Source organism: Salvelinus namaycush, chromosome 30 (assembly GCF_016432855.1).
Source record: "Salvelinus namaycush isolate Seneca chromosome 30, SaNama_1.0, whole genome shotgun sequence".
Classification (NCBI taxonomy): domain Eukaryota; kingdom Metazoa; phylum Chordata; class Actinopteri; order Salmoniformes; family Salmonidae; genus Salvelinus; species Salvelinus namaycush.
Genome location: NC_052336.1, coordinates 16,812,499 through 16,837,435, shown reverse-complemented (window position 1 = coordinate 16,837,435; position 24,937 = coordinate 16,812,499). Strand labels below are relative to the sequence as shown.

The 24,937-nt window shown below is 47.0% G+C and overlaps 1 protein-coding gene across 1 annotated transcript in view; it reads right to left on the bottom strand.

Annotated features, from left to right (window-relative positions):
* Positions 1 to 22,519, bottom strand: part of LOC120024827 (plectin) — a 46,764-nt gene extending 24,245 nt beyond the window's left edge. The window contains exons 1-12 of the mRNA XM_038969151.1: positions 22,514 to 22,519; positions 19,454 to 19,600; positions 18,309 to 18,401; positions 15,471 to 15,533; positions 14,077 to 14,361; positions 11,948 to 12,106; positions 11,769 to 11,861; positions 11,472 to 11,627; positions 8,803 to 8,886; positions 7,042 to 7,209; positions 586 to 807; positions 180 to 410 (exon numbers count right to left, since the gene is read on the bottom strand). Of these exons, the coding sequence (XP_038825079.1) occupies positions 180 to 410; positions 586 to 807; positions 7,042 to 7,209; positions 8,803 to 8,886; positions 11,472 to 11,627; positions 11,769 to 11,861; positions 11,948 to 12,106; positions 14,077 to 14,361; positions 15,471 to 15,533; positions 18,309 to 18,401; positions 19,454 to 19,600; positions 22,514 to 22,519 (1,707 nt within the window). The remainder of the gene's footprint in view (positions 1 to 179; positions 411 to 585; positions 808 to 7,041; positions 7,210 to 8,802; positions 8,887 to 11,471; positions 11,628 to 11,768; positions 11,862 to 11,947; positions 12,107 to 14,076; positions 14,362 to 15,470; positions 15,534 to 18,308; positions 18,402 to 19,453; positions 19,601 to 22,513) is intronic.
* Between the last annotated feature and the right edge of the window lie 2,418 nt (positions 22,520 to 24,937).

Genomic DNA, 24,937 nt, shown 5'->3' with positions numbered 1-24,937 from the left:
GATAGAACCTCTAGCAGATAGAACCTCTAGCAGATAGAACCTCTAGCAGATAGAACCTCTAGCAGATAGAAGCTCTAGCAGATAGAAGCTCTAGCAGATAGAAGCTCTGGAAATACTAGAAAAAGCTCCAGTATCAGCTCTTAGTTTTCCTGCAGGGTGAGGATGGCGTGGGAGCTGACCTGAGCCCTGGCTTCCTTCAGGTCCTCGTCCTGGGCCTGTAGAGTGCTGTCCTGCTGGGAGATCTTGGTGAGGCAGGCCTGGTACTTGACCCTGTACAGCTCCAAGGACTGGGTCAGGGCCTGCAGCCTGGTCTCTGTGTCCGCTGCTCTGCTCTCAGCCTCCTGCAGCACAGCCCTCAGCCTGGACAACTCTGCCTCCTGGCCCCGCAGACGGTTCTCCCTATCAGTTGCCTGTGGGGGGACACATTCTCAGAACACTGTAGTCTACTTCAATATGCCTGTATAATGGCTTACATAAACCTGCAATAGGCACAGTACTGAGGGTACTTCACTGCTTATTAAAGTGAGGAGAAATCCATGTTCCTGTCTTTCTGTGTACTGTACTCCTCTCACTCCTCCCACCCACCTCCTCCTCTGCCTGCCTGGTATGTCTCTGGGCCTGCTCCAGGTCAGAGCGGAGGTGCTTCATGGTTGCTCTACACTGCTGCAGCCTGCCCTGGGTCTCCTGTAGCTCAGCCCTCAGCCCCAACACCTCCTCCTCCCTGCTCTCCTGCTGAGCCCGGGCCTCCGCCTGCCACCGCTGCAGCTCCCCACGCAGAACACACACTGCCCCCTGCTGGTTGTCCCGCTGGAGACAGAGGGTAGTGTCAGTGAGGGAGTGTGTAGGGAGAATGTGTGTGTATGTGCATGTGTGTATGTGCGTGTGTGTGTGTGTGTGTGTGTATGTGTTTGTATTTGTGTGTGTGTTTGTATTTGTTTGTGTGTATGTATGTGTTTGTATTTGTGTGTGTGTGTGTGTGTGTGTGTGTGTGTGTGTGTGTGTGTGTGTGTGTTTGTTTGTATTTGTGTGTGTGTGTATGTATGTATTTGTTTGTATTTGTGTTTGTGTGTGTGTGTGTGTGTCTGTCTGTGTGTGTATGTGTGTGTGTGTGTGTGTGTGTGTGTGTGTGTGTGTGTGTGTGTGTGTGTGTGTGTGTGTGTGTGTGTGCATACACACATATGGGGGGTGTAGGGGACACACAGACAGAACAGACAGATATGATCCAATACACTCCTTCAGCCTTCCTTCCTCTCCCTGCAGCTCCACCGAGGCACTTTAATGACACCAGCTCTACATTACATTACTACACTCCAGAGTACAATATCCCAGATGGGATAATATTAGTTTTCCCCTGGCTGATGATGCATTACAAAAATAAGGAGCAGTGTAACAGATGGCTCTCAGGGTAAAAATAATAAATCCCACAGACTTGTAACATGGCTGGGAGACACGCACCCACACCCACAAAACACTTCTGTAATTCATCTACTCTTTCGTTCTTACTGACTTCTAAGCCAGAAGAGAGAGAGAGAGGAAGAGAGAAACACGATTAGTTTGCATTTAACTTACAAACATCATTAAAACCCCAGCACTAATTGTGTTCTTTTAAATGAGTTAAATCTGTTAATGACTCCATTAGTGACTCCAGTGCATTGATGTCTCCCAGGAATGGAGGGAGGGAGGAAGTGAGAGGATGGATTGAGGCAGTCTGTGACATCACAAACCGTGTAGACATACACAAATATGGAGGTAAAAGATACGTGCAGAGAAAAGAGGACAGATGAAGAGGATAAATATAATAATAGTAGGACAGATATAGGGAGGGGGACTGATGTGGAGAGAGAGAGGGGGGAGCTCTAATCCATAATACTGCCTGCCTGCCTGCCTGTCTGCCTGTCTGCCTGCCTGCCTGCCTGCCTGCCTGCCTGTTTGTCTGCCTGCCTGCCTGCCTGTTTGTCTGCCTGCCTGGCCTGCTGCATACATTACTGCATCAATCAGTGCTAAGCTGCAGTGTAATTTTCTAACTCCCTATTTCTCTCCCAACCTCATCACACAGACAACACCCCATGGCTATTTTTGATGAGATTCCGTGCTAGAGAGAGGGAGAGAGAGGAGGTGAGGGAAGGGGGGGAAGGGTGTTTATAGAGCAGCCTCTCTCCCTCTCCCTCTCTCTCTCTCGCAGCTCAACCACTGATTAATTTCCAACTAGATCGCTTGGCAAGCAGTATTATTAGCATAACATTTCCATGGATCAGGCCCTGCAATGAAACCCTTTCATCAAGTCGCTTGTCAAACATAAAATTTCGAATCTCATTTTGTTTCTAATATAATTTTCTTACTGGGTGTGTGTGGAAGGAAAACGGAGAGTGGGGGAGGTGGGGGTGGAGGGTTGTTATGCAGAAGATAAACGGAGTCATCAATCAAAATTAAAAGAGCTCTGGGTTGGGAAGGAGGCGTTGGTGTTAACCATGGCGTCTGTAGCCGCTTCGACACACCCTAGGTGTGTGCTCTCAGGGCTGTCTGGCTGTCTGTCTGTCTGTCTGTCTGTCGAGTGGACAGAGGCTGAACTCTCAGCTAAAGACAAAAGAGCAGTCTGACTATCTTATCTTGTGACTGAGGCAGAACAGAACGGCAGGCAGACACCAAACTTAGTCGATCACACAGGTCCACAAACTCAAAAAACACCTTTCACGTCACAACAATGTGACAGCACATGCAATAAATAACGATAAATCTAGCCTTGATTACAAAATGGTCAAAGCTGTCACTATTACAACCCCCAGCCCTAGTCCCAGACTGTACCATTAATTATGAAAAATAACACAGCAGGGGGGAGGAGGAGGAGGGATGGGGAATTCATTTGAATAAGGATACAGAATCAATGCAATTTAATCAATCTTAGCTAATTAAAATAAATCTATATTGTGAAACAATCAAGGTGCATAAACAAGATTCAAATAAATGAAGGAACTGTGCCAAGAGGCTGCCCACTTCTAATTAAATTATACTAATTGAATTCCACGGCTGTGTGCTGTGCTGTGTGTTTGTTGATGGCGTGGAGAGAAAGAAAGAGGGATGGCTGACCGCCCACTCCTCTGTCTCTGCTGCTTCTCCTCAACAGCACACATTACTGCACACAACACAGCCACACCATGGGCCATCTCTCATAGTTTGTGTCTGTCTTTGTGATTGTCTCCACCCACTTCCAGGTGTCACCCGTTTTCCCCATTAGTCCCTGGGTACTTATTCCGGTGTTCCCTGTTGGTCTGTTGCCAGTTCGTCATGACAAGTCAACCAGTCTGTTTTTCCGTGCTGCTGCTTTTCTTATCTCTCTTTTGCTAGTCCTCCCGGTTTTGACCCTTGCCTGCCTTGACTCTGAACCCGCCTGCCTGACCATACTGCCCGCCCTGACCTCGAGCCTGCCTGCCACTCTGTGCCTCCTGGACTCTGATCTTGTTTATGATCTTTTGCCTGTCCACGACAACTCTCTTGCCTGGCCCTTGTATTATAATAAATATCAGAGACTCGAACCATCTGCCTCCCGTGTCTACATTTGGGTCTCGCCCTGTGCCCTTATAGACCTCCATAAGTATTGGGACAGTGACATTTTTAGTTGTTTTGGCTCTGTACTCCAGCACTTATTGATTTGCATCCATATCGGGTGAACTGTTTAGAAATTACAGCTCTTTTTGTACATAGTCCCCCCAATTTAGGGGACCAAAAGTATTATCTGCATTAAAGTAATATTTGGTCCCAAATTTCTAGTAAACAAAGCCTGTTTACTAGGAATTACATCAAGCTTGTAACTCTACAAAATGCATTTCTTTAAAACCGGAGAGTTTTGGTAAAGTTACCACAATTTTACAACCCTATATGGGGATGAGAGGGTAGGACATGCTGTAATAGGAGGGATGAGAGGGTTAGACATGCTGTAATAGGAGGGATGAGAGGGTTAGTTAGACATGCTGTAATAGAAGGGATGAGAGGGTTAGACAGGCTGTAATAGGAGGGATGAGAGGGTTAGTTAGACAGGCTGTAATAGAAGGGATGAGAGGCTTAGACAGGCTGTAATAGGAGGGATGAGAGGGTTAGTTAGACATGCTGTAATAGGAGGGATGAGAGGGTTAGACAGGCTGTAATAGGAGGGATGAGAGGGTTAGTTAGACATGCTGTAATAGGAGGGATGAGAGGGTTAGACAGGCTGTAATAGGAGCGATGAGAGGGTTAGTTAGACATGCTGTAATAGGAGGGATGAGAGGGTTAGTTAGACATGCTGTAATAGGAGGGATGAAAGGGTAGGACATGCTTTAATAAGAGGGATGAGAGGGTTAGACAGGCTGTAATAGGAGGGATGAGAGGGTTAGTTAGACATGCTGTAATAGGAGGGATGAGAGGGTTAGTTAGACATGCTGTAATAGGAGGGATGAGAGGGTTAGTTAGACATGCTGTAATAGGAGGGATGAAAGGGTTAGTTAGACAGGCTGTAATAGAAGGGATGAGAGGGTTAGACATACTGTAATAGGAGGGATGAGAGGGTTAGTTAGACATGCTGTAATAGGAGGGATGAGAGGGTTAGTTAGACATGCTGTAATAGGAGGGATGAGAGGGTTAGACATACTGTAATAGAAGGGATGAGAGGGTTAGACATACTGTAATAGGAGGGATGAGAGGGTTAGTTAGACATGCTGTAATAGGAGGGATGAGAGGGTTAGTTAGACATGCTGTAATAGGAGGGATGAGAGGGTTAGACAGGCTGTAATAGGAGGGATGAGAGGGTTAGACAGGCTGTAATAGGAGGGATGAGAGGGTTAGACAGGCTGTAATAGGAGGGATGAGAGGGTTAGACAGGCTGTAATAGGAGGGATGAGAGGGTTAGACAGGCTGTAATAGGAGGGATGAGAGGGTTAGACATACTGTAATAGGAGGGATGAGAGGGTTAGTTAGACATGCTGTAATAGGAGGGATGAGAGGGTTAGTTAGACATGCTGTAATAGGAGGGATGCGAGGGTTAGACATGCTGTAATAGGAGGGATGAGAGGGTTAGACAGGCTGTAATAGGAGGGATGAGAGGGTTAGACAGGCTGTAATAGGAGGGATGAGAGGGTTAGACATACTGTAATAGGAGGGATGAGAGGGTTAGTTAGACATGCTGTAATAGGAGGGATGAGAGGGTTAGACAGGCTGTAATAGGAGGGATGAGAGGGTTAGACAGGCTGTAATAGGAGGGATGAGAGGGTTAGACAGGCTGTAATAGGAGGGATGAGAGGGTTAGTTAGACATGCTGTAATAGGAGGGATGAGAGGGTTAGACATACTGTAATAGGAGGGATGAGAGGGTTAGTTAGACATGCTGTAATATGAGGGATGAGAGGGTTAGTTAGACATGCTGTAATAGGAGGGATGAGAGGGTTAGACAGGCTGTAATAGGAGGGATGAGAGGGTTAGTTAGACATGCTGTAATAGAAGGGATGAGAGGCTTAGACAGGCTGTAATAGGAGGGATGAGAGGGTTAGACATACTGTAATAGGAGGGATGAGAGGGTTAGTTAGACATGCTGTAATAGGAGGGATGAGAGGGTTAGACAGGCTGTAATAGGAGGGATGAGAGGGTTAGTTAGACATGCTGTAATATGAGGGATGAGAGGGTTAGTTAGACAGGCTGTAATAGGAGGGATGAGAGGGTTAGACAGGCTGTAATAGGAGGGATGAGAGGGTTAGTTAGACATGCTGTAATAGGAGGGATGAGAGGGTTAGTTATACATGCTGTAATAGGAGGGATGAGAGGGTTAGTTAGACATGCTGTAATAGGAGGGATGAGAGGGTTAGTTAGACATGCTGTAATAGGAGGGATGAGAGGGTTAGACATACTGTAATAGAAGGGATGAGAGGGTTAGTTAGACATGCTGTAATAGGAGGGATGAGAGGGTTAGACAGGCTGTAATAGGAGGGATGAGAGGGTTAGTTAGACATGCTGTAATAGGAGGGATGAGAGGGTTAGTTAGACATGCTGTAATAGGAGGGATGAGAGGGTTAGTTAGACATGCTGTAATAGGAGGGATGAGAGGGTTAGACAGGCTGTAATAGGAGGGATGAGAGGGTTAGACATACTGTAATAGGAGGGATGAGCGGATTAGACATACTGTATGTAGCAGTGTATATAGATTATGGTGTGTGTATACATATTGTATAGTTTATATAGATTATGGTGCGTGTATACATATTGTATAGTTTATATAGATTATGGTGCGTGTATACATATTGTATAGTTTATGGTGTGTGTATACATATTGTATAGTTTATGGTGTGTGTATACATATTGTATAGTTTATGGTGTGTGTGTATACATATTGTATAGTTTATATAGATTATGGTGTGTGTATACATATTGTATAGTTTATATAGATTATGGTGTGTGTATACATATTGTATAGTGTATACAGATTATGGTGTGTGTGTATACATATTGTATAGTTTATATAGATTATGGTGTGTGTATTAATATTGTATAGTGTATACAGATTATGGTGTGTGTATACATATTGTATAGTTTATATAGATTATGGTGCGTGTATACATATTGTATAGTGTATAGATTATGGTGTGTGTATACATATTGTATAGTTTATATAGATTATGGTGTGTGTATTAATATTGTATAGTGTATACAGATTATGGTGTGTGTATACATATTGTATAGTTTATATAGATTATGGTGCGTGTATACATATTGTATAGTTTATGGTGTGTGTATACATATTGTATAGTTTATATAGATTATGGTGTGTGTATACATATTGTATAGTTTATATAGATTATGGTGTGTGTATACATATTGTATAGTGTATACAGATTATGGTGTGTGTATACATATTGTATAGTTTATATAGATTATGGTGTGTGTATTAATATTGTATAGTTTATGCAGCTATATAATAGGCCTGGCACCAAGCCCATCATTCTAAAGATCATCATTCCAGTAGCTACTGTAAACAGTGTTGAATAGTCTCACTAAGGATGTGGTATGATGTGTGTGTGTAGCTGACCTGTGTGAGCAGGCTGTTCCTCTCCTGCTGTAGCTGGCCAGTTGTCTGTAGTTGTGACTCCATGTCCTCCTCTCTCTGACTCAGGCTGCCCTGGAGACAGCTCACCTCCTTCTGCAGCCTCTGCACCTCCTCTCCAAGGGCCTGCTCCTGCTGAGCCTGCACTGACAGCTACACACACACACAGACAGACACAGACACAGACACACAGACAGACAGACAGACAGACAGACAGACAGACAGACAGACAGAAAGAAAGAAAGAAAGAAAGAAAGAAAGAAAGAAAGAAAGAAAGAAAGAAAGAAAGAAAGAAAGAAAGAAAGAAAGAAAGAACATACATATCATTTAATGTTTAGTGACACAGTATCCCTTATCAGGAAACAATTGCTGCATGTGTGGGCGCAAGTGTGAAATTGAACAAAATCCCAGTCCATATAATTAAAGAAAACAGTGCTGTGAGCAGACAAGAAGAGAAAGCAGGGGAGCATGGAGACAACCAGAGACAACCACAAAACCACTGTGTTCTCCTCTATTCTGCTTGTAGTCAGACCTGTAGAGCTTGTGGTCTGGAGAAGTGGAATCTGATTCCATGTAATATATGTGGATATTACCCTGTTTCCCCCCTGGCGCGGCAGGTAGCCTAGTGGTTAAAGCGTTGGACTAGTAACCGAAAGGTTGCAAGATTAAATCCCCGAGCTGACAAGGTAAAAATCTGTCGTTCTGCCCCTGAACAAGGCAGTTAACCCACTGTTCCTAGGCCGTCATTGAAAATAAGAATTTGTTCTTAACTGACTTGCCTAGTTAAATAAAGGTTAAATAAAAACACCAACCACTCCAGCAGCAAGTTTCGAGTGAGTGATAAACTCCTCTCCCCTCCCATCCCCACCTCTCAACCCGACCCATGCCATCTCTCTCTCAGTCCCTCTCTTCACCCGTCTGCTCAGTTTAAATGACATCTCCCTGTGAGTCTCAGGAAACGCCACGTAAAGCAATTACTAACAGGCCTGATGTGCCCCCTTCCCTTTATGTAGGGGGGGGGGGGGGGGCATGTGCCCTTCAGCAAAAAATGAATTTTCCAATTGCAGTTAGTTCTGCCATGAATAAATAAACAAATGAATAATTGAGAGGGCAACATAAATAAATAACATCACAAACATTTCACTGGCACTCATAAGTATTCTGCAGATAACTTGGGCTGCATGCTAATGATAAAAACAGTACATGTAGCAGGTTCCCAATGCATTATTCACCGCTCCCCTCCAACCCAAAATTAAATAAATAAAAATCTTTCAAGGAAGTCAAAACATCCTCTCAGCATTGAAGTGACAGGCCTGTCCCATTTATAACACAAGGACACTCTGGCAAACAAATATCTGACCAGTCAGAGAGAGAGGAATAAATAAACCAGCACAACACAGCGTACGGCCATTGACAGGTCCTCCACAAGTTCTCCTTCAAGAAGAAAACACTGAAATAACACAGAGGGTTCATGGGACACAGTCAGGTGTCTTTTCTAAGTCCCATGGTACAGGGCTGGCTGGACACTAACAAGGTCACCATGTCCTTGAGCTTTCTCCTCAGGGATACACAAGGGGGGGTCTGTGCCCCTGTGAATTCTGATGGATTTGAGTTGAACTAGCCTCTCTATAAACCGGCAGCACTAGGACTCATCTTCGATGGCTGTAGAGACTGCATTAGGCAGGTCTGTACAACCCCGTCCTTGTTGACTAATTAAAAAGAGATGCGTTAGATCTCAGGCCTCACCTCATCCTGAGCTGATTTCAGATGTTCCTGGGCAGTCCTCAGTTCTGTGGTCAGTCTCAGCACTGTCTCATCCCTGTTGGTCACCTGAACACAACCACACACCTTGGTCAGTCCCTACTTCCACTCAACTCACACTGCCTTACCTGTCAGTATGTATGGTTCTTCTTCTGCTGTGAAGACTTAAAACAACATTACTGTTACGACTTCTCCCGAAGTTATTATCCAGCTCCCTCGGGGAGGGAGAGGGTGTCCGCCCTCATCTCGTGCCTCTCGTGGAGAGCTCTGGAGTGAGCCAAGGCCGTGTGGGGAGAAGGAGATGCGGCGTTGGAGGACTTCACGGAGTTCACCCACCGCTTCCGGGCAGTCTTCGATCACCCGCCCGAGGGTAGAGCGGCGGGTGAACGTCTGTTCCACCTGAGGCAGGGTACGAGGAGCGCCCAGGAGTTCGCACTGGAATTTCGGACCTTGGCCGCCGGAGCGGGATGGAGCGACAGGGCCCTCATTGACCACTACCGTTGCAGCCTGCGCGAGGATGTCCGTCAGGAGTTGGCCTGCAGGGATACCACTCTTACCAGCTGGTGGACATGTCCATTCGGTTGGATAACCTGCTGGTCACCCGCGGACGTCCAGAGAGGGCTCTGTCGATTCCCGTTCCCAGCACCACCGCTCCGGTGCCTATGGAGCTGGGAGCCATCTGTGGCCATCACGTGTACCATCTGTGGCCGCAGAGGTCACACTGCTGGCCGGTGCCGTGTTGGTTCCTCTGGGGATCGAGGCAGCAGGCAGGGCACTCTGGCGTCACCCCAGGTGAGCCGGCACCATTCTCACCCAGAGCCCTCTGTTGCACACATGTTTTTGTTTGTTACTTTTCCTGAGTTTTCCCCGCATTCCTAGCATAAGGCGCTCGTCGTTTCAGGCACGGCTGGGAATTTTATTGACAGATCATTTGCCCATAGTTTAGGGATCCCCATCGTTCCCGTGGATGTGCCCTTCCCCGTTCACGCCTTAGATAGTCGACCATTAGGGTCAGGGTTGATTAGGGAGGTCACCACTCCTTTGGGCATGGTGATGCAGGGGGGTCATACGGAGAGAATTAGTCTCTTCCTTATTGACTCTCCTGCATTTCCCGTGGTGCTGGGCCTAACCCTGGTTAGCTTGTCATAACCCCACTGTTTCTTGGCCACAGAGGGCTTTCACAGGGTGGTCGCGAGAGTGCTCAGGTAGGTGTTTAGGGGTTTCCGTTGGTGCTACTACGGTGGAGAGACCAGACCAGGTCTCCACCGTGCGCATTCCCTCTGAATATGCCGATTTGGCTCTCGCCTTTTCCAAAAAGAAAACAACTCAATTACCACCTCATCGACGGGGCGATTACCAGGAGATCTATCGCACAGACGCTGCACTTCCCAGGAGTCACGTGTATCCCCTCTCACAGGCGGAGACGGAGGCTATGGAAACATATGTCTACGAATCCCTGCATCAGGGATACATTCGGTTCTCCACTTCACCCGCCTCCTCGAGTTTCTTTTTTGTGAAGAAGAAGGAGGGAAGTCTGCGCCCGTGTATTGACTATCGGGGTCTGAATCAGATCCCTGTGAGGTATAGTTACCCGCTACCGCTCATAGCCACAGCGATAGAGTCAATGCACGGATCACCAAACTAGATCTCAGGAGCGCTTATAACCTGGTGCGTATCCGGGAGGGAGATGAGTGGAAGACGGCTTTCAGTACCACCTCTGGGCACTATGAGTACCTCGTCATGCCGTACGGGTTGATGAATACTCCATCAGTCTTCCAAGCCTTTGTAGATGAGATTTTCAGGGACCTGCACGGGCAGGGTGTAGTGGTTTATATTGAAGACATTCTGATATACTCCGCTACACGCGCCGAGCATGTGTCCCTGGTGCGCAAGGTGCTTGGTCGACTGTTGGAGCATGACCTGTACGCTAAGGCTGAGAAATGCCTGTTCTTTCAACAGTCCGTCTCCTTCCTAGGGTACCGCATTTCCACCTCAGTGGAGATGGAGAGTGACCGCATCTCAGACCGCATCTCATACGGGACTGTCGATGCCTCTCCTTGTTCGGGCGGTGTTCGACGTCGCCGGTCTTCTAGCCATCGCCGATCCATTTTTCTTTTTTTTTGTCTCGTTTTCCCACACACCTGGTTCTCATTTCCCTCATTATGTGTTGTGTATTTAACCCTCTGTTTCCCCCATGTCTTTGTGTGGTATTTTTTATCTGTTTTCATGTATGCGCACGTTAGGCTGGTTGCACTGGGTTATGTTCAACCCGTATTTGTATTTCGTGTCCGTTTGTGCCGTGTGCTTTTGGTTCGCCAAATAAAAGGCTCTAGTTTGCTACCAAATATCTGCTCTCCTGCACCTGACTTCCTACAGCACTTCACGCATACCCTGACAACTACACTATTTCGACACATTCTTAACAATGACCTTGGTAAAGAAATTTTGTATTTCACATCCATTATGAAACATCCTGATCCAAGTTAAATAAAGGTTAAATTAAAAAAAGTTAAAAAAATTCCATGACATTTCTGATGCCTGTTTGTGAGCTGACCAGCTAAGGGGCATTAGAACGAGGGTTGGTTGGATGAGGGAGAGGAGACAGATGGAGGAGAGATGGAGGAGAGATGGAGGAGAGATGTTAAGGCCAGTACCTCGTGCTGTGCAGCCTTGTGTTTCTCATTGAGCAGGTCCAGGTCATGGCTCAGGTCCTGGTTCTCTGTCACCTGAAAGGCCAGTCTGTCCCTCTGTTCCCCCACCTCACGCAGCTCCTCCCTCAGCCTGCCCACCCCAGCCTCCTCCTGGACCAGCTACACACAGACAGAGAAATAGTATGGGTCTAACAGAAAAGAGGCTAATAACAGATGCTAGCAGAGGTACAGTATATGGATAAACCTACAGACCATTTTAGCATATTATGTACTAGTGACTTTCTATCAAGGTTCAAGTACCTGGGCATAGCAGGTGGTATACTGCTGCTGTAGTTGGACCAGATCAGCTCTGATCTCAGCCAGTCTCTCCTCTGTCTCCACACACTGGCTATCCTGTAACAAGTGACATGTGTCATTCCATTGTCATAAACATGCCAATACATGGCTCTTAATGGGTCAAATGAAAGTCCTTTTCTTACCTGCTTCTCCCTCTCTCGTTTACATGACCTCAGCTCGGCAGTAACTTGCTGCAGTGCATCTTGGGAGGAGAGCAGCTGTTGGCGGAGAACACGGGCGTCTTCTTCATGGTCCTGCAGCTTCACTCTGAGAGCCACGACCATCTCCTCCTTCTGGGCAAGCTGCGGGACAGGAGGGAACGTAACACACTGAAGAACACATCAAGGACAGGACAGAGAACATGCTGATTGTACAGTAATAGATATGTGGAAAGCACTTTCCTGTTCAAATCAGAGGCATTATTTGCAATCAGCAAGAAGCAAAAAGGTTCAAATCAAACGTTTATTTACTGTTGTTCTCTATGTTCCGTCTTACACAGGAAAACCAATGACAAAGAGCGTGATGGTTTTAGTGCCATCCTATAGACACACATAATAACACATAAATAGGTAATAGTCCAACGAACCATTTAATGGTGGCAACACTCACAATTGTACATTAGAAAAGAACACAATATATATAGATGTTCTGTTCAGTTAGTTTCCCATTTGGACAAAAAACATGCCCTAGATAAGCAAGACTATGTTTCCTGTTTTAGGGAAATGGGTTTGCCTGCTAGCTACATCCCTCCATTCCACTGCAAATTGGAGTATAAGAGTTTATACAGAACCATTTCTGCTGCTGTTATTGAGCTTCTGTGAAATTGTTGTGGATTACACATAATTATTGATAAAGCAGCTTTCTCTCTCCGTTTTTGCTGCCCAAATCTGTTAAAATATGATGAGACTCCACATTGGTACCTGAGTAATGAAAACACACGGCTATATTGATAGTGTTATTTTGTCGTGAGTAATCCTACGCATGAGAGACAGAGAGAGGCTGACTGGGATGAGGCAATTAACAACAACACTGATCCCGGAACATGTGGAATGGATGAGTGGGCTGGGGAGAAGAGGGCTGGTTGTCGACTGGGGTATCTAAAGAGTGGCTGAGGATTCTAACCACCACACACACACACACACACACACACACGGACGGACGGACGGACGGACGGACGGACGGACGGATGGACGGACGGACGGACGGACGGACAGACAGACAGACAGACAGACAGACAGACAGACAGACAGACAGACAGAGGAGAATGAGCAGACAGAGAGCCACAAGGTCAGTTTGAGGTTCACCACACATGCTTTCAGAGGGGGGGGGGGTCTGAAACAGAGGAGCCTTATTTCCACATAGAACATTCTGATTGTGAGAGGGTTATGGCTGAGTGATTTTCAGTTGACCTACAGGAGTTATTCCTAACAGTGGTAGTTAACTGAGTTATAATGTCCCTTTTATCACAAGAAACAATAAAAGGACAAGAAAGAAACACATCAGTAAAGAAAAGATACATCCTTCCTCTCTGTGAGGCTAATTTCCACAGAGCCCATTAAGGAGTGTCATTAACCTGCCTGCTAAGCACAAAATGGTAATTAAAACCACGGGGGTCATATGCATTTTAACACGGCCGTGCACTTGAAAGCGAGGAGTGGGGGGGAAAAAATCTAATTTCCTGTACATGTTTGCAGATTGCAGCCTAATGTGGAGCTCAGCTTAATTACACGGTTTAAGCCACACGGTCCCGTGTGGCTCAGTTGGTAGAGCATGGCGCTTGCAACGCCAGGGTTGTGGGTTTGTTTCCCACGGGGGGCCAGTACAAAAAAGTATGAATGTATGTACTTGTAAGTCGCTCTGGATAAGAGCGTCTGCTAAATGACTTAAATGTAAATGTAAATGTAATTAGACCCCAGTGACCTGATGTGATGGAGCCTGACCGGGTCCTCACTACACCCACACTGCAACCACACCACCGTCACCAACCCTGCTCCCTCCCTCCGACCCCCACAGCTCCTAGAACCATTCCACCTCTCCTCCTCCCCAGGCCCAGACTCCCTTCCACCTCTCTACTCTTCTTCCTACCTGTCCCCCGACCCCCCCACACCCTCCACCCTGCTCCCTCCCTCCGACCCCCACAGCTCCAAGAACCATTCCACCTCCCCCTCCTCCCCAGGCCAAGACTCCCTTCCACCTCTCTACTCTTCTTCCTACCTATCCCCCCCCCACCCTCAACCCTGCTCCCTGTACCTCCCCAGCCCCAGCGACTCACCCTGTCCTGTAGGCCCTCCAGGCTGTGCTGCAGCTCCTGCCTCTGGGCCCCCAGACTGTGGGTCTTCTCCTCCTGTAGTCTCAGGCTTTTGAGGGCCGTGTCCCTGGCCCTCTGCACCTCCTCAAGCCCAGCCTCCCTCAGCCGCAGTCCCTCTGAGACAGCATGGTAGCGGTCCCTCCACTCCCACAGCTCCCTGTCCCGCTGGGCACTCTCCTCCCACAGCTCCCGACCCACCACGTCTGCCTGGCTCTGCAGCCACACAGCCTGCACATCGCTCTCCCTCACCTGCACATAGACACACAGTCACAGTCAGTTACATCCCCAAATAGACATCTTCAGTCATTCATATCAGTCAGGAGACATCTAGAAACACAACTCACACACACTAAGAACACACACGTTAACAGTCAAGGACATAGTACAGACACTCATGTACACACGACCGACGCTCGTCATCACGGTGTCTGCTGTGGCACAGAGCAGACTGTCCCTCCTGTCACAGCTAGTTCCCACGATGTTAAAACAACACATCTACAACAGCCCTAGTGAGTTTCCACTAAAACCCACTGAAAGAGCAGGACTATTCTTTATGAACTGACAAACTCACACAGTAACAGGATCAGCACATAAAAGTCCATGCGAATGAAACAAACGAGTGTGAGCGGGGTGTGAATAAACACTGTGGCGCGCACCTCTACAGACCCTTCTATCAATCAACCTGTCTACACTTTGTTTTGAGAGTAATCTTGTCCAACCACCAGAGAAGCACTCAGCAGTTAGTGGAGCTTGGCTGTGCTTTGAAGGCCGTGGTTTATTGCGGTCCCAGAGCATAGTGAGGCCGCGCTGTAAAAACAAGCAGGCCCAGCGCTCAACAATTGTCCGGGGTTACTCACCTCACACAGGGATCTAGCGCAGACCTACAGACCACCTAAAACGCCCGTCTGACCCTTTTCTATTTCTCTCTTGTTCCCTCTCTCTCTCTCCGTCTACAGATTATCACCCTCTGTCCCAGATCTTCCCTCTACCTCCCTCTATTGACTGGGACAGGGCCTGTCTGAGCCCTCATTAGTGAGGGCTGCCAAGGCCATGCCCAGTAGACATGTGCATACACGCAGACACACACACACCACACCAATCCCCGGGAACGCTCCTGACCCACTCTTATGGCCTTTAAGGGCCAACCAAAAGCCCCATTGCACGTCGGCTCCCATTGCTTAAAAGGCGAATGTGAAGTTGAGGGTTGAGAGCAGGCTTTAGAAGATGCCCACGCTGTGTCAGTCAGTCAGGCACCTCACAACACAGCAGCGTGAGAGGAGAGGCCTTGTTAAGCAGCATTGTGTGTCATCCTGTTCCTGAGAGCACAAAGGTGTCAGCCAGAGCCCAGAGCCACAGACCTTGTCCTTGAGCTGATGCTGCTCGTCTCTCAGCCTCTTCAGCTCCTCTTCTCTACCACAAAGCTGAGGAGAAACACACACAACATGTTAAGTAGACAGAGAGTGAAGAGATAGAGCGGGAGGTTACACAGAAGGGCTGTTATAACAAAGCAGACGTTTTATATCAATATAAAATCACTTCTGAGTAACAATTAAGAACCTTACTATAATAGTTTTCCAATAAAATGGTCAAAAAGAAACAAAAATAGCTTTTTAGCAAAAAACTATTTATCAAGCAAGAATTGCTGGGACTGTCTGGGAGTGATGTCGCTCTTGCTGCGGGTGATTCCCTGATCCACCTCTACGCAAACGATACCATTCTGTATACATCTGGCCCTTCTTTGGACACTGTGTTAACAAACCTCCAAACGAGCTTCAATGCCATACAACACTCCTTCCGTGGAAGGAGTAAAACGCTAGTAAAACTAAATGCATGCTTTTCAACCGTTCGCTGCCCGCACCCGTTGTCACCAAAGCCCCATACACCACCCACCACTGCGACCTGTATGCTCTCGTTGGCTGGCCCTCGCTACATATTCGTCGCGAGACCCACAGGCTCCAGGTCATCTATAAGTCTTCGCTATCTCAGCTCACTGGTCACGATAACAACACCCACCCGTAGCACGCGCTCCAGCAGGTATATCTCACAGGTCATCCCCAAAGCCAACATCTTCTCTGGCCGCCTTTCCTTCCAGTTCTCTGCTGCCAATGACTGGAACCAATTGCAAAAATCGCTGAAGCTGGAGACTTATATCTCCCTCACTAACTTTAAGCATCAGCTATCTGAGCAGCTAACCGATCGCTGCAGCTGTACATATTCCATCTGTAAATAGCCCATCCAATCTACCTACCTCATCCCCATATTGTTTTATTTACTTTTCTGCTCTTTTGCACACCAGTATTTCTACTTGCACATCATCATCTGTACATCTATCACTCCAGTGTTAATTTGCTAAATTGTAATTACTTCGCTACTATGGCCTATTTATTAACTTACCTCCTCATTCCATTTGCACACACTGTATATAGACTTTATGTTTTTCTATTGTGTTATTGACTGTACGCTTGTTTATTCCATGTGTAACTCTGTGTTGTTGTTTGTGTCGCACTGCTTTGCTTTATCTTGGCCAGGTCGCAGTTGTAAATGAGATCTTGTTCTCAACTGGCCTACCTGGTTAAATAAAGGTGAAAATAAAAAAGTGGTCTGAGTGGGGAGGGGGAACTGAAAACTTGCTGTTATTGGCAGAGAGGTTTGGAACTCCTTGTTATTGGCCTATTAACTAATTTACCGCCTAGTGATGTCAACAGGGAAGCCAAAACTCCACCCATGTAAAACCTGCTGATTAGAAGGTATTGTGTAGATTGTTATTTCCTGATTCTGGTTGGAAATACAATGATCATATTTACAGAGTTTTTCCACACATGTACAGAGTTCTTTCATCAGCTGTTGCACAATATGATATAAAAAAACTGAATTTTGACTGTACTGGGACTTTAATAGCGTTCACATTCTCAATTGTGCTAAGTCTCCTGACATTCAACAACAGGTCTAGGCCAGTCCAGATGAATAACTAATGCTGCTATCTAGTCCTACTGAGTGGTTGAACCCCCACCCCTCTCTCTCCTCACTAGACCTGGAGTGAGAAGCATCTGAAGCCTTAATAAGACAAAGTGCCTCTCCTTTCTTTCCTTGACCTCTTCAGGAATACCTCTTTAAATATTAAGAGAGAACAGCAAAAACTTACAGCAGGAGTAAAAAGTGCTGAAATATTGAAGGGGTGCTGTGGCTGGGCAGTTTGGGAGCGGTAATGCAGGGGCGAGGGATGGCGAGAGCGAGGGAGGGTGTGGAGGAGAAGAGGGGGAAGCGACAGCGATAGACCTACCAGGACAGGAGAGGCTGACGCAGGTACCTCAGGCCCCTGGGGCCCCCGGGCTTTATTAACAGTGGCCCCTGGCAGGGAGGTGACATTCAGCTATACTGGAACTCTGGCAGTTAGGGAAATGAAGCCATACTGAGTGGAGGCCTTAGAGAACGCTTTATGGTAAACAGCAGATATTGAGCAAGGAAAGACTTGCCTGATGGAAATGAAATCTTCAGAAACTTTTTAAGTGATAGTTCAATCTGAGTCTTGAGAGTCGGAGGGCAGAGAATGGCACATGAACCCAGTCTGGGTGGGATTGCTCTTATAGAGGTGACCTCTCTTCTTTCAGATCCAAGGAGGATGACATCACTCTTGACCTCTTCTCTCGCAACACAAATACCCTGTATCTGAATGCAACATTCCTCCCCCAAGGACACAAAGATGTAATATTTTCTCCCCCCACTTGGGATGAAAAGAGGCTTTAACCCACGCCTTGAAGGTAGCATAGCTGCGCCTCATCTTAAAGCAGATGTCTTTTTTTCCTCAATAGCTCAGGGTCGGCAGTGTCAAGGCACGTAGCCCCACAGCAGTTCCAGTCTTTTGTGGAGCCTCTCTTTGAGCTCAGTGAAAGGAAGGGATGTGCAGTCCAGCCAGGCAGTATGAAGAATGAAGAAGAACTTTTTGAGCAGTTGAAGGTACTGGACTGTACACATGTGTGTTTATATGAGTGGGGTTACTGTTCTTCATTGAGCAAAGGAAGGTTGTTATGTGTGTGTGTGTGTGTGTGTGTGTGTGTGTGTGTGTGTGTGTGTGTGTGTGTGTGTGTGTGTGTGTGTGTGTGTGTGTGTGTGTGTGTGTGTGTGTGTGTGCGTGCGTGCTTCTGCGTGTGTGTCTGCGTGTGTTACTGATGCTGTCAATAGACAGAGCACTCAATTACCTTTTTTCGCATCTCCTGTCTCTCATTCTTCAGTCTGTCCACCTCCCTCTGCAGCTCACCAAACAGCTCTTCCTTCTGCTGCTGTGCCTGCCTCTGCTCAAAACACACAAATGCCCACACACACACACACACACACACCCGGAGGGCAGAGGTGAGGCACACATGGGAGAGGGAAGTGTCTGTTTTTAAAGGTGTCAGCGGAGACATTTGCATTATGCATATCACACCTCTGAAATGATCCATTAGCAGGTTATGGCGTGAGAGCTGCTAAATCAGTTGACAGGATACTACGCTAGCACAGAAAATATCCTCTACTTTCACTGCCAAATGAGAGGGAGTGTTTGTCCCTACGGAGCAGAGACAGAGAGGGTCGCTGGTCCAGAGAGAAGCCCTCTCTACAGGCCCCTGTCCCTGTAGGACCAGACCCCCTCTGCTGTCCCCAGAGAAAGAAAGAGAGGCAAGCGAGACAGACAGACACAGGGAGAGAGAGAGAGAGAGAAAGAGAGAGAGGCAAGAGAGATAGAGGCAGAGAGAGAGAGAAAGAGAACGTTCAGCCTCTCCTCAACACCCCCTTGCACATCCAGACACTGATTTATAATTTTAATATCTCTAATTTCCACAGCAGCGGCCGCTTTCCAAATGTCATTTTCCAATTTATGTCAAACCGTGTGACCATTTTTCTTAATACGGCTTATGACAAGCCTGGTCGCCAGACGGATATGCAATTCAGATTGAGTGTTTTACAGGCGCGGGAGCCAACAGGCTGGGGTGTTTGTGTGTTTATCTTTATCAGTGCCCGTTCAATATTTTTGAGGGGGAAACCGAGAGCGCCATACACATGGGAAAATGTGGTTTTACGGGGAGGAAATGGCTGCAGGGAACAAAATAATAATTCTGTCATAAATCGAATAATTACAGTTACCATAATGAGAATTATGATGGCGGTAATGATAATGTATTAAAATATGTATTAACACTAAGAGCCTGAAATGGAACGTGGGATGGCTTCACGGTCATTATATGAATATTTATGTTAATTAAAACAGGGCCTCCCCTTTTATGTACCACTATATCTCAGTGCTAATCGTCTGAGTGGAACACAATGGGGATCGCTGAGGAGGGGCAGGATGCAGTTCAGGGCTCACCCTGAGGATGGCGCTGTGGAGCTCCTCTCTGGCACGGCCCAGCTGGCCCTGCAGGGCAGATGTCTCTCTCTCCCACTCCATCTCTCGCCCATGTAGCTCAGCCAATGACTTCTGGAGCCTCTGCACCTCAGCACTCCTGTCCTGCAGCTAGAGGGCATAGAAAGGAGAATAATGTCAATCACTCACACACACACACACACACACACACACACACACACACACACACACACACACACACACACACACACACACACACACACACACACACACACACACACACACACACACACAACTTTTGCTCAAGGGAGGTAAGGTATGGTCACACATCCTGGTCGAAACCACAGCCAACAGTATCCTGCTAAACTAAAGGCTTGACAACAAGCAGCTCATCAGACTAGATTAATCATATAAAGCCCGTAGAGAGTCTCTGGGTTCGCGCCCAGGCTCTGTCGCAGCCGGCCGCGACCGGGAGGTCCGTGGGGCGACGCACAATTGGGCTAGCGTCGTCCGGGTTAGGGAGGGTTTGGCCGGTAGGGATATCCTTGTCTCATCGCGCTCCAGCGACTCCTGTGGCGGGCCGGGCGCAGTGCGCGCTAACCAAGGGGGCCAGGTGCACGGTGTTTCCTCCGACACATTGGTGCGGCTGGCTTCCGGGTTGGAGGCGCGCTGTGTTAAAGAAGCAGTGCGGTTTGGTTGGGTTGTGCTTCTGAGGACGCATGGCTTTCGACCTTCGTCTCTCCCGAGCCCGTACGGGAGTTGTAGCGATGAGACAAGATAGTAATTACTAGCGATTGATACCACGAAAATTGGGGAGAAAAGGGGATATAAAAAATATAAAATAAAAATAAAGCCCGTAGAGAACATGTTGGGTAGTTCCTCACAAGACTCTTCATTTGGCTATAAAACTCCATACGATCCATATGATTGAGAGGTCTGGATGTTGGCGCTGAGGTCCAGCTCTCTCTGTGGGTGTTGGCTGGCTCTGTGATGTAGCTGTGACTCTCCATTCAGCTGGCTGCTGACAGGACTGAGAGACCTGAGAGAGAGCCTGGCAGGCTGGCCTCCGGCAGGCCCTAATAGCCCATAATGATCACTGGGAACTTATTCAACGAGGAATTCATTCCTGGCTGGGGCCCGTGTGTGTGGCTGGCCTGTCCATGGCTGTACACTACGGTGCGGTCTGGTATGACATAGCGAGTCTCGCCCCACTGCTCCTCCCTCCGCCAACCGCCTATCGACTTGCCAGCGCATGTTCCCCACCCTCAAAAAATGGGTAGAAATAACAGGAACAAGTTGTCGGAAATGAAATTTCAATTCATCCAGTCCCTTTATACACTGGTGCGGGTAGCCTGCCGTCAAGAGGGAGGGATCAATAGTGTTTAGACAGCAGAGCAGATTTTCTAAGCGCCGGATCAATAGGAAAGAGAGAGGGGAAAATACCCGGCTTTTCTTTGGGTGTTGTAGTAAATACGAACAAATCAGTGGCCTTAGGCTAAATGGATTGACCAGCTGTTTCCAACTTCTGTGCTGTAAATAAAGATCTATTCTGGAGTCTGTGACGGAGGCCCAAAGGGGAGAGTGCCACCAAAGGCGCTAGGCTGCCTCAGACACACACCTGACAGGACAAGGGGAGCAGGGGAAATAGGTACATGGGGGTAGTGGGGGAGCTATAGAGAGGCTTCAAGGCCAGGGAGCCTGGAGCAACTTGGACTGATAAAATGCTGCTAGCAGAGCTACCCTCTGTAGGACAGGTGAAACGAAAGGGTTCCCAGAGCTAATCAGACGGGCAAGTAAAATCATGGAGGGCGATATATTTTGATGATCTGTATTTTAGTATGTCTGTGACCTTATCTACTGAAAACTCTGAAAATGCCACAACAAAGAGATGGATGTTTTTCAGCATTTCGTAAGAGAAGAATCCGATAAACAAACTTGATTCACGATAGGTCACAAAAGATGACTTTTTGGCTAACTTAAAAATAGTCATTAGGTGAACCGGAGTCAGTCATTTGACATCGTGGAGTGTGGCAGGTCAGATATGTCAGCCAGAGTACTGGGCTAATCAGAGTCGAGCATCCTGACAGGATGACTGATCACATGGTGTGTTCCCCTCACCTCTAGACGTATTAAAGAAAAACACCACCGGCCACGCTCGCCTAGACCCACATCACTCATTGGTCAACTGCCGTGGAAAATGTTAAATTCATCACCAAGTCCTCAGCCCAAACAAAACACACATTGGACGACCAAACAATAAAAGAACCCCTGGTCATTCCTGATTGCCTAAAAACACAGTGAAACGACACATTCAAAGAGAACGAGCGTGTTAAAGGATGGCTGTTGACTCTAGCTGCAGTGCGGGGGGGCGAAGGGGTGGGGGCTGAGGAATGATTGGCTTGGCTGTGCTTGGACACTAAGACAGGGGATGACTAAACCCCCCTCATGTTCTCCTCCCTGGCGGGGGTGCTGCTGATGGAAGAGGGTTACAGCAACAGTGACATACCGGTACCTCTGTGCTGCTGGTCTGGTCCAGCGGTCCATCCGTTACTGGAACACACACTCACTAAGTGATTTATAATTGCCCTCATTCTGCCACTCTGTCAGGGAGAACGCCGGTGACATGAAAGGGCTCCGCTCTGCATCTCAGCTGACAGACAACCTGGAGTTTGGTGACGCTGTGGAGGCTGCAACACTCCAGACTAACTGATCCCAGACAGACACAAACATCCAATTACACACTCATATCCACACTTGACGGATCTTTATCTCCAAACAAATAGGACAGAGTCATCAGCCATGTTATGTGATTGATTTAGAGGCCATTTAACACAATAATCTATATGTTAAATGTGTACATTATATTTGTTGTTCAATATGTCTGGTGGGCTGTGTGTGTGTGTTTGTGTGTGTGTTCTAAAGCTCTCTCCTCTCTCTGCGGTAAAGGTCACTGTAGATTGGGCATTTAAAGCTTCTCGTGGCTGAGCCGAGGAACCTGCCCACGTTAGAACTCAACTCATTGCCTTCCCAGGCACATTACCTTAATGATGCTATTCCTCACACCTCCATCTCAGCAGATGGGGAGATACAGAAATGAGAAAGGCAGTAAAGACATTCTAATGTCCTCCCCAGCCATTCAATTCCGGCTCTCTCTGCCTGCATCCACACAAAGGAGCAGTGAAGCAATACTCCTTGTTTTCCCCTCAACAACCAACCGAGCTATATATGCAGATACAAAGCTGTATGCAGAAACTGACATTAAACATTTATATTGCAGGTTTCCCGAAATCCTTGCTCTATTGTTGTTCGGTAATATAATTGTTTTTTTAAATATTAAAACTGTTCGTCTTGACAAATGCTAAAGCCTGCCTATGAAAGCAGCTTATTCTGCTCCTTCCTGGCGCCTGATCAAAACCCATTTACTCCACCGGGGGGATTGAACGAGACGTCTGATCGTTAACCCCGTCTCACCCTCTGCCGAGGCCTCACCCATGGGGGAGATGTTTACTGCCTGCTGTGTCTGCTGTTCACCCCCAAGATGTCAGCCCTGCATCTCAGTCTCAGCGGCCCTGGGTGGGTGCACCCTGTACACTGCACAGTCCCAGCTCCTTCTCATACGCCCTGCTGTTCAGTTTATGCTGTCTTTGATGCCACAAGTCAAAAAGCGCGCCCCATCTTCTTCTCCGCCCCTCACCCATCCTCTCAGCGTTTAAGCGTTCATTACTTCCATAAGTGCTTTTCAATTTACACTAGATGAAGCTCATTAAGTAGTGTATTTGTTAGCAGACATGCTGCCGTGTTCTGAGACATACTGGGTGTTTGTCTGCTGGGACAGGCTACATAAGTAAGAAGGGGTTACTGTGCTATGCTAGGCAGGTAAAAGTCACAATGCTTTGAATTGGACTGAATATCTCCTCATTCTCTAGAGAAAAGATCTTGAATGCTTTTTAAATATGTAATGACAATTTAATTGCTGATGAAATCTAGGCATTTTCTCCATATTGTCTATGAAAGCTTAACTGCAGGATTGAGCTGAGGAGGTTCTCAGAGAGTGGTCATTAAAATGGTCATGTCCCTGAAGAAGATCTGTTCCACATTGTGGCCTGTCTGTGTAAGCCGTTTCCCCTCCCTGTCTTTGAGGTATTTGGGGTATCCGGGGCGGAGGGGGAGACAGGGGCTGTTGAGAGTGTTTATGTTGCGGACCTGGACACAGGCTTCTAATGTGTAACACAGGACACTCCAGTATGCAGATGCCCCGGGCTATTCTCTAAGTGGTCTTTACTATGAAAACACAGGTACCCTCCAGGGGGATGGGGTGGGGCTGCTGATGCAGGATGGGATGGGGGGCAAGAGTCCTGCTCAGAGCCCCATGCAACGCTCTGAATAATATATCCATACATCATCAGTCCGTGTCAGACTTTGATTCACGGCAGAGGACTTGCCGAAACCACTGTGGTATTAGCTTTAATAATGCAAGCTGGGGTTAGGCGCTTACTCTTTTCTGACAAATATGGGCAAATCAATTAATTCCACTGACATTCTCCCAAAGCACACATATAAGTCCAACATGGACGCTTGCTTTTGTGTTTTTGTTTTATCAAGCAAAGCAAGCAAAAATAACTTCACGTTTTTATGTCCTAATTCTAAAATAACCCGACAGGATAAGGCATTTGTTATCGTTATAAACACCTTTTTAAAGTAGATATTGACTTTAAAAATCTCAAATGAGGTCTGGAACACTTTGATGAGAAAATATGTTTTATATGCTAGTGCATTATGATAATCATTCAAAGCAGCAGGACGTGATAATATGACACATATCGACCAAGTCCAGAACGCACTCAATGCACCTAACATAACAGCACACTAATATCCCCACCTAGAAAACCTCCTACACACAACACTTTAATTATGCACATAGAACATATCCAACATCTTGTCAATAACCTCATATCAGTAAACAAATGCTACCACAGCCAATTAAAAAAAATGCATTGTTCTTATTCACATTCGTAGCTGGCTTTCACAGCTCGCTGTCAATTTCAAGCTATACAGTGAGAACGAGACTGATTTTTGTGTACGGAGTTTTGCCATGAAAACTTTTACATGTTTCCAATCTCAGAGGAGAAGATTATCGACTTCAGGTACTTAACATGATAGTGGTGACCTTGGTAAAGAGCACCAGCTGTCCCCCCCCCCCCCTCTCTCTCTCTCTCTCTCCGTCTTTGTCTCTCTCTGTCTTTGTCTCTGTCTCTATTGGTCTCTCTCTCTCGGCCAATAATGAATACAGCACCGTGACAAAGGCCATTACGTTTGCTGGTCTTATCAATACTTCTAAAAGCAGAACATCAATAGTTGTGAGGGGCACAGGATGTTTCGGCTAGTGAGACACAGTCTTGTAGAACTGATTAACCAGAGAGATGCTCACCAGAGAGGTGACATGGAGGAGAGGGTGACCCAATTAAAACAATGGAAATTCAGACTCCG